The 12,339-nt window shown below is 36.1% G+C and overlaps 1 protein-coding gene across 4 annotated transcripts in view; it reads left to right on the top strand.

The window, feature by feature from the left end:
• Positions 1 to 3,793: 3,793 nt before the first annotated feature.
• LOC125670072 (methionine aminopeptidase 1-like) overlaps positions 3,794 to 12,339 on the top strand; it is an 18,229-nt gene continuing 9,683 nt past the window's right edge. The window contains exons 1-6 of one of the 4 annotated variants that reach the window (XM_048905012.2): positions 3,794 to 3,978; positions 4,823 to 4,874; positions 4,991 to 5,073; positions 9,190 to 9,250; positions 10,037 to 10,128; positions 11,226 to 11,309. In XM_048905012.2, the coding sequence (XP_048760969.1) occupies positions 3,856 to 3,978; positions 4,823 to 4,874; positions 4,991 to 5,073; positions 9,190 to 9,250; positions 10,037 to 10,128; positions 11,226 to 11,309 (495 nt within the window). In that variant the 5' untranslated portion in view covers positions 3,794 to 3,855. Of the gene's footprint in view, positions 3,979 to 4,822; positions 4,875 to 4,990; positions 5,074 to 5,405; positions 5,412 to 5,949; positions 5,981 to 6,324; positions 6,330 to 6,503; positions 6,527 to 9,189; positions 9,251 to 10,036; positions 10,129 to 11,225; positions 11,310 to 12,339 lie in introns of those variants that run through there. The other 3 variants (XM_056162268.1, XM_056162267.1, XM_056162269.1) reach the window with 3 other exon arrangements.

The following is a 12,339-nucleotide window of genomic DNA, read 5'->3' as shown; positions in this document are numbered from 1 at the left end:
TGGCTTCTCCTTCTCAGTAATTCAGGTATTTTTGTTACACGGAATTATTTAGTTCCACAACAGTAGCTTTAAATCAAATGTCCAATGCACACACAAACAACTACAGAAATTATACATGAGATTACCACTTATTGTAATCAATTCTGTTGCCCATAATATTTGAAGGTTCTGAACCAGTCACTGATACATGTATATAAATTTAATCACATTGTTTGTATTTTTATGTGTATGGTCATATACATCATAAGAAACAATTTTTAAGTCTCCTGAGACTTATTGTTTTTGCTTGGTTCCTATTATTCTTCCACTTCTTTCTTGCGCCTAAAACTGTCCGACACCGTTCTCCGTAACCAGGGGATGAAAGTAATAGATATTCAAGGATATGATAGGCCAATGTATCTAGATGTTCAGAAATGTTTTTGTTCTCAGATTGAAGGGGGTTGGGGTACATTTTGGGGGGATCAAATGGGGTTTAACATAGAACTCTATGGGAACAAAATTAATTCCAAAATTCAACAGATATAACTTGACAAATATGATAGAGTCATGGGGTCTTCAGAAATGAATAGAGAATGACAGAGCCTACAAATTAGTATCAATCTCATCTTGACCTCTGACCATGAACATAAAAATTGGTATAACTTTGAAACCAGGACTAATAATGACATGGAATCTTCAGAAATGGCAAGAGGATGACAGGACTAGTATCAAGGTCAAGTGACCTTAACCTTTGACCTTAGAACATAAAACTGGTATTATGTAAGAACCAGGTTCTGATAGAGACATGGGGTCTTCAGAAATGATGAAAGGATGATGAGATCTACAAATTGGTATCAAGATCAAGTGACCTTGACCTCTGACCTTGAACATACAAACTCATTTAATTTTAGAATTGGAATTGATAGAGACATTGGATCTTCAGAAATGTTGAAAGGATGATGAGATCTACAAATCAGTATCAAGGTTAAATGACATTGACCTCTGACCTTAGATCATAAATTTGGTATTACTTTAAGAAACTAGGTTTGATAAAGAGATGGAATCTTCAGAAATACTAAAAGGATGATCATGGGATCGACAAATTGTTATCAAGGTCAAGATCACTTGACCTCTAACCCTAAATAAACATAAGTATGATAGAGACAAGGAATTTTCAGAAATGATAAAAGATTGTAGTGACCTACAAACTAGTATCCCCATTGACCTTGACCTTTGACCTTGATTATAAAAACTTGTATAACTTTAGAACCAGAACTGATAGAGACATGGGGTTATCAAAATTGCTAAGAGGATGTTTGGACCTACAAACTAGGATCAAGGTCAAGTGACACCAGTTTTACTGAAGGAAAAATGGATTTTTTGAAAAATGTCAAATCAAATCCTTCGTAAAGTAAAACTTGGCGTGGGATTTTGTCAAGGGAGAAAAATAATAGTACTCAGAAAAAGCCAATTTTATACAGCCAATACTTCGTTTGGGAAACTTTATAATCAGTAGATTATAATCATATCTTGTTTTTCATATCAGAACGTGCCTAAAAAACCAACATTTTTATACATGTATTTATTTGAAGAAAATCCATCTGCGACTTTTAACACTTCATTATGAAGACATTTTTCACCTGTTGTCCTTCAAGGAAAATACAGTTTATTTAATAAGTTGTGCAAAGATGGTGGAACTGGTTCAGGAATTATGTAAAATGCTCTTTTACTATCGGACAGTTGAAAAAATTCATTTTCAGTTTTTAGAAATATAAGTAAACACCTGTTTGATTAAGCTGTCCATTGACAAGTTATAGTACGTTGCTCTGGTCAGAGGCACCTGAAAGGTGGATTGTGGTATATATATAGATCTTATGTAAATACCCCCCCCCCTCCCCCACCCAATAAAAATTAAATATAAAGCTGATAAATTCTTCAAAATCTGTGATTTCCCAGTTCATCACCTTATTGGTTCTGAATGGTCAATTTCTACTCTGATCTGGAAGATTTTTTAAGATGATCCTTTAGAGAAAGAGAATTGGTGGTGGTGGTGGTGGTGGTGGGGGGGGGGGGGTTAATAATGGTTCACGTACTAAATCTTAACTCCCATTTATGCAGTACACAAACCGTTTCATAGTTGTAGAGATAACAAAGTTTTTGTGTATGTACTACACCCCTTTTTGTATGGAGCGCCAAATTAACATAAACTAAAATAATTGAAGATATCTTCAATTATTTGAAGATATCATCAATTCATTTGATGCTCGCAACAATTTAATTAAAGATCTCTTCAAATAATTAATGATATCTTCAATTCTGAATTATTGCACGCATTAATTGAATTGATGATAGCATTAATTCTTCAGCTGAATTGATGTGCGCTTTAATTGAATTAATGATCTCTTCAAATTAATTAATGAGATCAACAATTCGAATTGATGCGCACTACAATTGAATTGAAGAGAGCAATAATTGATATAATGCGCGCATTAAATCAATTGATGAGAGCAATAATTCAATTGATGCGCTCATTAATTCCTTTGATGAGAGCAATAATTGATTTAATGTGAGCATTAATTCAATTATTGTTCTCTTCAATTGAATTAATGATATCTTTAATTCATTTGAAGAGAGCAATAATTCTTTTGGAGAGAGCAGGTATATAATTAAAGATATCTTCAATTCAACATATCCACAATTGAATTAATGAAATCTTTAATTGAATTGTTGCTCTCTTTAAAAGAATTGATCCACGCATTAATTCCTTATACAAAAGCATTGTAAATAATTAAAGATATCTTCAATTGAATTTAAGAGATCTTCAAATTATTTATACCAAGCTCAAAATTAATTGTTGCGAGCAATAATTTTACAAAATTGATGCTCTCATCAATTGAATTGATAGAGTAATAATTAAATTAATACGCGCATCAAATCTATTATTGCTCTCATTAATTCAATTGATGCGCGCATCAATTGAATTGAAGAGAGCAATAATTGAATTAATGAGCGCATTAAATCAATTATTGCTCTCATTAATTCAATTGATGCGTGCATAAATTCAATTGATGAGAGCAATAATTGAATTGAAGCGTGCATTAATTCATTTGATGAGAGCAATAATTGATTTAATGTGCACATTAATTCAATTAAAGAGAGCAATAATTGAATTGATAATATCTTCAAATAATTAAAGATATCTTCAATTACTTGAGTTTATGATAATTTGGCGCTCCGTATTTTTGGCCTAGACCATGATCATAGGTTTGTATAAAATGGATCAACAGTAGACCAGAGGCTTATACTTTGCACAAAGGTTGTTTTTGATCAGGCATTGCATCAAGACTCAAAAGCAAGGTCAATTTTAGATCAGGTCAAAGTAAAAAAAAAAAAAATTAACATAGAAATGATATAGCCAGACTTTAGGATTATTCCATCACCATAGCTAGGGTATATATAGTGTACAAGTTCTCCATCTTCCCAAGAGAACCAGTATGAGAGTCAGTTAAGGTCAGTTCGACAGTAGGCTTATTGTTTTGTGTACCAAGGCCTGTTCAGTATCAGACCTAATGCAGATGAAAAGAAGGGATGCATTTCATAGGTACTTCTAAGACATAAACTTGATGGAAATGTCATTGCTCAAGCTTTGCTATCTTAGGAATGGAAAAGAATTAAAGAAGAAAAGCCCTTTATAAAAAGCAAAATTAAAGCCCAGGTAGTTGTATCAAGTGTGCATGATTTTTCATTTAATTAGAAAGCCAAATAAAAAAGGGGCGGAAACGGAGAACAAACCTCATTCCGTTCGAATTGGCCATGGCACAAGTTAACCGGATACCATTCATTTCCGAAGAGGAAATAACTCGGTATTTGCCAAAAATGGCAGCCAACGGAGAAGTGATCCAACGATCTTGTGAAACTCCTGGCTGTGACAAAGATGCCAAGTTGCAATGTCCAACATGTATAAAATTGTCTATTCCTGGATCCTTTTTTTGCACACAGGTTTGCTATCATTATTCAGCTGTTATTACAGCGTGTGAATTAACCCGAATTTTCTTAAAAGTGTGCAGTGTTTAATGTGTAACACCGAATATGTGTTTTTAATTTGACACATCGGGGAATTAATTATATTAATGTATCATTGAAACGTTACCCATATATCTTTTTAAAATATATCTTTTTATATTATGAAGTTTGTCTTTACACTACTCAGAAGTAAGCAATCGTGAATATATAGAGAAAAGGGCATGAGGTTTTGACACTATCTGAGCAAACTGGTATATTTAGTATATATAGAGTGAAGGGAGCTAACAAAGCAGCCATTAAATTCTCAGTTGCTCGCTTCAAACTCCCAAAACTTCAGTATTAATATTGTAAATTAATCGTGATTTAAAATGCATTAAAAGTTTTCCCAGTCGAAAGCCAGAATATTCAATTATATAATCGGAGATTCCTCTGACTCTTAACCCCATTTTTATATTTGACATGTGCGGGGGAGAGTCAGAGCAGACTCCATATTGAAAACTGGGAATTCAGCGACACCAGGTGGTGTCGCTGCTTTACCTATCTCATAAAACTTTAAATCATGGATCTATCTTCCAAGACATGAGGATTCAGTTATCGGGTGATTATTCTATACAAATAGATCATGATTAATACGATGCTATTGTTGTTTAAATGGCGCGCTAACTCCAACAAATGACACATCACTTGAATTAGGTCGCCACCTCTTTGCGCATGATGTCAGCATGTGAAGTACACAAAATCCCATCGTTTAAGCAACGTGATGTTTCCTTACTTCTGTTGACACGAAATAATATCATAACATATCATAATTACATTTCAGGATTGTTTTAAGGGATTTTGGAATGAACATAAGAAGATTCATAAAAAAGCAAGTGAGTATATCTTCAGAATTATTGTACATGATGATAGATATTGCCAACAGTATACACTAATTTGATTGTGGGAATTATTAGAATTAAGATTAAATATCACTGTCATTGTTTTGTAGAGGAGGATTCCACAAAAAACAGTAGTGAATACAACCCTTGGCCAGGATTTAAGTTTACAGGTGTTCTACGACCATACAGAGTGGTAAGTTTACAGGTGTTCTACGACCATACAGAGTGGTAAGTTCACAGGTGTTCTAGTGGTAAGTTCACAGGTGTTCTGTGACCATACAGAGTGGTAAGTTTACAGGTGTTCTACGACCATACAGAGTGGTAAGTTCACAGGTGTTCTAGTGGTAAGTTCACAGGTGTTCTACGACCATATAGAGTGGTAAGTTTACAGGTGTTCTACGACCATACAGAGTGGTAAGTTCCCAAGTGTTCTACGACCATACAGAGTGGTAAGTTTACAGGTGTTCTACGACCATACAGAGTGGTAAGTTTACAGGTGTTCTATGACCATATAGAGTGTTAAGTTTACAGGTGTTCTAGTGGTAAGTTCACAGGTGTTCTACGACCATACAGAGTGGTAAGTTTACAGGTGTTCTAGTGGTAAGTTCCCAGGTGTTCTGTGACCATACAGAGTGGTAAATTTACAGGTGTTCTAGTGGTAAGTTCCCAGGTGTTCTGTGACCATACAGAGTGGTAAGTTTACAGGTGTTCTAGTGGTAAGTTCCCAGGTGTTCTGTGACCATACAGAGTGGTAAGTTTACAGGTGTTCTAGTGGTAAGTTCCCAGGTGTTCTGTGACCATACAGAGTGGTAAGTTCCCAAGTGTTCTATGACCATACAGAGTGGTAAGTTCCCAGGTGTTCTATGACCATACAGAGTGGTAAGTTTACAGGTGTTCTAGTGGTACATTCCCAGGTGTTCTACGACCATACAGAGTGGTAAGTTTACAGGTGTTCTAGTGGTAAGTTCACAGGTGTTCTACGACCATATAGAGTGGTAAGTTTACAGGTGTTCTACGACCATACAGAGTGGTAAGTTCCCAAGTGTTCTACGACCATACAGAGTGGTAAGTTTACAGGTGTTCTACGACCATACAGAGTGGTAAGTTTACAGGTGTTCTACGACCATATAGAGTGGTAAGTTTACAGGTGTTCTAGTGGTAAGTTCACAGGTGTTCTACGACCATACAGAGTGGTAAGTTTACAGGTGTTCTAGTGGTAAGTTCCCAGGTGTTCTGTGACCATACAGAGTGGTAAATTTACAGGTGTTCTAGTGGTAAGTTCCCAGGTGTTCTGTGACCATACAGAGTGGTAAGTTTACAGGTGTTCTAGTGGTAAGTTCCCAGGTGTTCTGTGACCATACAGAGTGGTAAGTTCCCAAGTGTTCTATGACCATACAGAGTGGTAAGTTCCCAGGTGTTCTATGACCATACAGAGTGGTAAGTTTACAGGTGTTCTAGTGGTACATTCCCAGGTGTTCTACGACCATACAGAGTGGTAAGTTTACAGGTGTTCTAGTGGTAAGTTCCCAGGTGTTCTACGACCATACAGAGTGGTAAGTTTACAGGTGTTCTATGACCATACAGAGTGGTAAGTTTACAGGTGTTCTAGTGGTAAGTTCCCAGGTGTTCTACGACCATACAGAGTGGTAAGTTATACACTGGAGCCCTCCCATATTCCCTACTATGTACAGTGGAGCCTCGTTAATCCGGACACTTTGGTTCCCGGCAAAATCATCCGGATAAATGAAGCGTCCGGATAACTGAATCACATATTTTTTATCGTTACATAAGTAACCAACATGCTTACTTTATTGATGCGTGGTGAATTAAACACATTCTATCATTGGATTCAACCATTTGCATTAGTAAATACATGTAAATCATGATAATGTTAACATTTACATGCATTTCAAAGCTCTAAAATTGAAATATACATGTACATGTGCAGTATATTTGCCTATACTTACATTGTACATGTATATTAGCACTACAAATAAATATACAAAACTGTGTACCATATGCACTAAAACAAATAATGAAGCACTATATGTAACTATAAATAAATAAATCATTAGTAACTAACATAATCATTTACACTTCAAACATTTCATCACACTTTTACTTCTCAAACAAATTAAAGAGGCCGGCCATTTCCATCTGTCATGATTCACGGGTTCGGCGGTCTGTCTAAACAATATTCATTGTCCACAGTTGATTTAAGAATTTCGTGTTTGTCATGTTGGTTGACAACATTCTTTAACCAAAATCCTATCTGCCAGAGTTTATATTTCTTATTCTATAATTATCCAAGCCAATATCGGGAGAACAAAATAATTTAAGCCCGTAATATTAAGACCTACTATTGCTTTGATCTAGCCACTCGCATATTTTCATGATGCGATAATAACGGAACAAAATTCGGGTGAAACCAACATTACGGGTACATACAAAATTTAATTGTCATTTTCCTTAAAATGGTAATTTTCTCACTTCAACCTAGAGTTAAAAAAATTGAAAGCAATAAAACTCTACAATATCGTAACAAAATACAATCGTACACAGGTACATTCTAAACATTAAAAACTTACTACATATATTTCACGCCAATCAGCAGTATAAGATCCATGATGTTTAATTTATTTTAAAATACTATTAGGCTCTTGATCAAGACTATAAAATAATATGCTACAGAATTATTTACAAGATTCAACACTACACGCAATACAGATCTTATGTGCAAAAATTGGCAATTCAATGTCTCGACTGGCACGTGCTATCTACCTGACATATCATCACACACCACCTAATTAAAGGGAGGTGTTGACGGGGTACAGGTAATTGCTTCAATTAGGCAGTTTGGTTTGTTTTCTTTATAATTTACGCCTTGCTAGAATTGTCCGACACAGACTTTCCCTATAAACAATTACCGTCCGGATTAACGGTACAATTTTCAATGCATTTTAACATTTTGTAGTAAAAAATGACCGTCTGGATCCGGAACGCGAATTTCTGGATTAATGATGCAAAATAACGTATAAATAAATCCGTTCCCTAGAAAAATTGTCCGGAAGGTGAAGCGTCCAGATTAATGGGAGTCCGGATTACCGAGGCTCCACTGTAATCACATTGTTTACAACACACAATTAATTAGATTATTACAACACATGCATTCCTATGCAGTCCTCATACTTGCTGTCCACAGGAACACCATTCCTCCAATGTGGGGATAATTGCATTTGATGCATCATCAGTGATATTTTCAAGTAATTCTTCCATATATTCAGGCTCAAATGCATATGGAACAATCCCAAGGTTATTTTCTTGTGCCATTCCTGTTTAGCATCTGCAGGTCAGTGTACAAAGGGGTTTGCTGATGTCACAGAGATGCTATCATGGCAGTCTCCATGGGCTTGCAGGAGAAGTAAAACTGACCAGATAACTTAACTAAGTTTTACGGCTTTTGATATATGACATTATAAGATAAGATATATTATGGGTGATTACAACATTCATTAGTTTATCTATTTCACTAGGAATATGTTTAAGGGCCTCCGTGGCCGACTGGTTAGAGCATCGTGCTCAAAATCACAACACCTCTCACCTCTGGTTGGCGCGGGTTTGAATCCCGCTCACGCCGGTAAGTGAGAAAGTTTCCCAGTTTACTTTCGGAAGGTCGGTGGTCTCTTCCCAGGTACATTGAATCTGGGTTCTCTCTTCCACCAATAAAAAACTGGGTGCCACCAGATAACTGAAAAATTGTTGAGTGTGGCGGAAAACAGCAAAACAATATATCTGACTTTTCCCTTTAAAAGCCATTCAGTATGTACAAAAATGTTGGTGTATAGGTAAGTTTCCAGGTGCAGATTTGCTCCATAGACAAAGAAAATTGTACAAACTCTATATCCAGCCCAATAACCACCTTTTATCCAGTACAGCCCTATTCATGTTGTTATTTTGAATTTATGAAAGTTTTAAAAATTGCTGCCCACATAACTTATATAACCAAGCACACTACTTATACATTAGACTGCAGATGTTTAGAGCTGGTTTAGATTCAGTGGTGTTTGAAATACAATAGATTTTGTAAGACATTTTCCCTAGCACAGCAGCAAGTGCAATCAGCCCTGACACATGAATGCAATCAGAATTTCAAGTAGTGCATCAGAAAGATATTGTGCATTTCTCAGACTGAATGATCTTATTAGAGAGGCCCCGAGTCTTAGTATGAAAATGTTGATGCTTTATGAGTTAGAAGGAAAACTGTCACTCTATGTTAAAAAGTTTTTAATCAAAATATGAAATTTTACAGTCTCCAAAACGTATGGTTCCTGATACAATACCTAGACCTGACTATGCTGAACACCCAGAGGGTAAGTTGTTGATGAAAAAAGGTTAAAATATTTTTGTTCTAAACCCCTGTGAGAATTTTCTCTCATATTGTGATGTCACCATCTGCAAGTGAAGTGTCACAAAGTTCTATCTATGCATGGTAGTCAGGGTCGTAGCAACGAGGGTTCTTTAACATGCCAACACTTGCCACGACACATGACCTCCGTTTTTAAGGTCACTTCGGAAAGGCCCATAACTCTTACTTCTAATGCTGAATGTTTAAGTCTTTGGTTTGATGCAACCAATGCACAAGCGAGATTGAAACCCATGTCCCCCCCAGTCACAAAACAAACGTTTTACGACTGGTTATTGTTGATGTATTACCTGTGATATATTACTTGTATTGTTGATATATTACCTGTATTGTTGATATATTACCTGTCATGTGATATATTACCTGTATTGTTGATATATTGATGTATTGTTGATATATTACCTGTATTGTTGATATATTACCTGTATTGTTGATAGATTACCTGTATTGTTGATATATTAATGTATTGTTGATATATTACCTGTATTGTTGATATATTAATGTATTGTTGATAGATTACCTGAATTGTTGATAGATTACCTGTATTGTTGATATATTACCTATATTGTTGATATATTACCTGTATTGTTGATATATTACCTGTATTGTTGATATATTAATGTATTGTTGATATATTATCTGTATTGTTGATATATTACCTGTGATATATTACCTGTATTGTTGATATATTACCTGTCATGTGATATATTACCTGTATTGTCTGTCCTGACAGGTATACCCATCAGTGAGAGACAAATGAGGGGAACCACCAACATTAAGATTTTGTCAGACGAGGAGCAGGAAGACCTTAGGGTTGCCAGTAAGGTCAGTCTTCATATTAGAATATCAAAAGCTTATTTATTATGATCAATGCCAAAATTTTTACCATGTCCTAACATATTGTGTTTGAAGGATTCTTTGCCATTTTAGCTCCAAGTGAGCTTTTCTGATCAAAGTTTGTCTGTCGTCGTCGTAAACTTCTCACATTTTCATCTTCTTCTCAAGAACCGCTAGGCCAATTATAACCAAACTTGGCCAAAAGCATCCTTGGGTGAAGGGCTTTCAAGTTTGTTCAAATGAAGGGCCATGTCCCTTTCAAAAGGGAGATAATCACAAAAATGCAAAAATAGGGTGGGGTCATTTAAAAATCTTCTCAAGAACCACTGGGCCCGAGGAGCTGAAATTTTCATGAAAGCTTCCTTACATAGTGCAGATTCAAGTTTGTTCAAATCATGGCCCCTGGGGGTAGATTGGGGCTGCAATAGGGGATCAAAGTTTTACAAAGAAATATTTAGGGAAAATCTTTAAAAATCTTCCTCTCAAGAACCAATGAGTCAGAAGAGCTGAAATTTATATGAAAGCTTCCTGACACAGTGCAGATTCAAGTTTGTTCAAGTGCAGATTCAAGTTTGTTCAAATCATACCCCCCCCCCCCCCCCCCCCCCCCCCCCCCCCCCCGGGTTAGGTTGGGGCCACAATAGGGGATCAAAGTTTTACATGAGAATAAATAGAGAAAATCTTTAAAAATCATCTTCTCAAGAACCAATGAGCCAGAAGAGCTGAGATTTACATGAAAGCCTCCTGGCATAGTGCAGATTGAAGTTTGTTCAAATCATGGCCCCCGGGGGTAGGTTGGGGCCACAATACGGACTAAGGTTTTACATGCAAATATATATGGAAAGTTTTCAGATATGGGCCAAGGTAACTCAGGTGAGCGATGTGGTCCATGGGCCTCTTGTTTAAGAACTGGTTCCGAATGCAATGATTACATACTGGTAGTAAATTTATTTTGAGATCTAGTCATGCATCATTAAAAACTGGTCCCAGAACCCATGGAAACACTCAGACTAGCAGAAAAAATACAGTATGTATGTATTAGAAAAAATACAGAATGTATTTCAAGTTAGAATTTTTATTTACAGTTAGGGCGAGAGGTGTTAGATATTGCTGCAAACATGACAGATGTGGGAGTTACAACAGAGGAAATCGACAGAATCGTTCACGAGGTAGGGGTCCATATAGAGGGGTCCTAGATATTTTCCTACTGAATTAGTAGTTGTGTAATTTGTTTAATTTGGAACTTTCACAAGGTTACATTTTCACAGTATAATGTAATTTATAGTGGGTAGGCTCTTTTTGGAAGGGTGATAATTTTGGAGATACATGTAAGTTCCCAAAATGTTGATTTGCTCTAGCACAAATTATCAGTGTAGTAGTGAGTTGGTACTTTTTGTCTTAATTCAAAATTACAGATTAATGTAATTTTTAACACCCTCCTCCCCCTGAAAAAAGGAGGCGTGTTGGTTTGCACCTGTTGGTCAGAGCAGTTTGTTGGTTGGTCAACCAAATGTTGTTCCCTCAAAATCATAAGAACCCTTTTTGACAGACATCAAACTTCTTGTACTGGCTTGCCCTAAAGAGTAGGTGATCCATACTGATATTGAGGTCACAAGGGCAATATCATAAGAATCCTTTGCTTGATAGACCTCAAATTTGCTACACTGCTACGTCCAAGGAGAAGATGACCCCTATTGATTTTGACATCACCAGGTCATGGGTCACACTACTTTGGACATAAGAAACCTTTGCATGACAGACATAAACTTGGTACACTGATACTTCCTAAAGAATAGATGATCTTTATTATTGGTTTTCAAGTCTGACTGCTCACAAGCTCATGATCAGTTAAACCTGGATGTAGAAACAAAAATAATGCTTGTTTTCATTAAAACCCTTTGCCTGACAGAGAACAAACTTAGTATTGCGGTTGCCCATAACTACATGTATATGTGGTAGATAACTCGTATTTTTCACTATCATGACAGACATTCTAAATTTAAAGTTTATCCTTTAATCATTGTCACTTGGGGGGGGGGATTTGTTTCTAAACATTTCTTGTTCATTCTCTTTAAATGAACAATAAATGTAACACAAAATATTTAGAGTAGGGCAGATTTAGATGCAGAGGCAGTTGCATTCAAGAAAATCTGCAGTTTTTATACATCTGTCTTAGGGTGCAACGATATGCTTGCCTCA

Source organism: Ostrea edulis, chromosome 4 (assembly GCF_947568905.1).
Source record: "Ostrea edulis chromosome 4, xbOstEdul1.1, whole genome shotgun sequence".
Lineage (NCBI taxonomy): Eukaryota > Metazoa > Mollusca > Bivalvia > Ostreida > Ostreidae > Ostrea > Ostrea edulis.
Note: the sequence above shows the minus strand (reverse complement) of the source record. Positions and strands in the feature narration are given on the sequence as shown.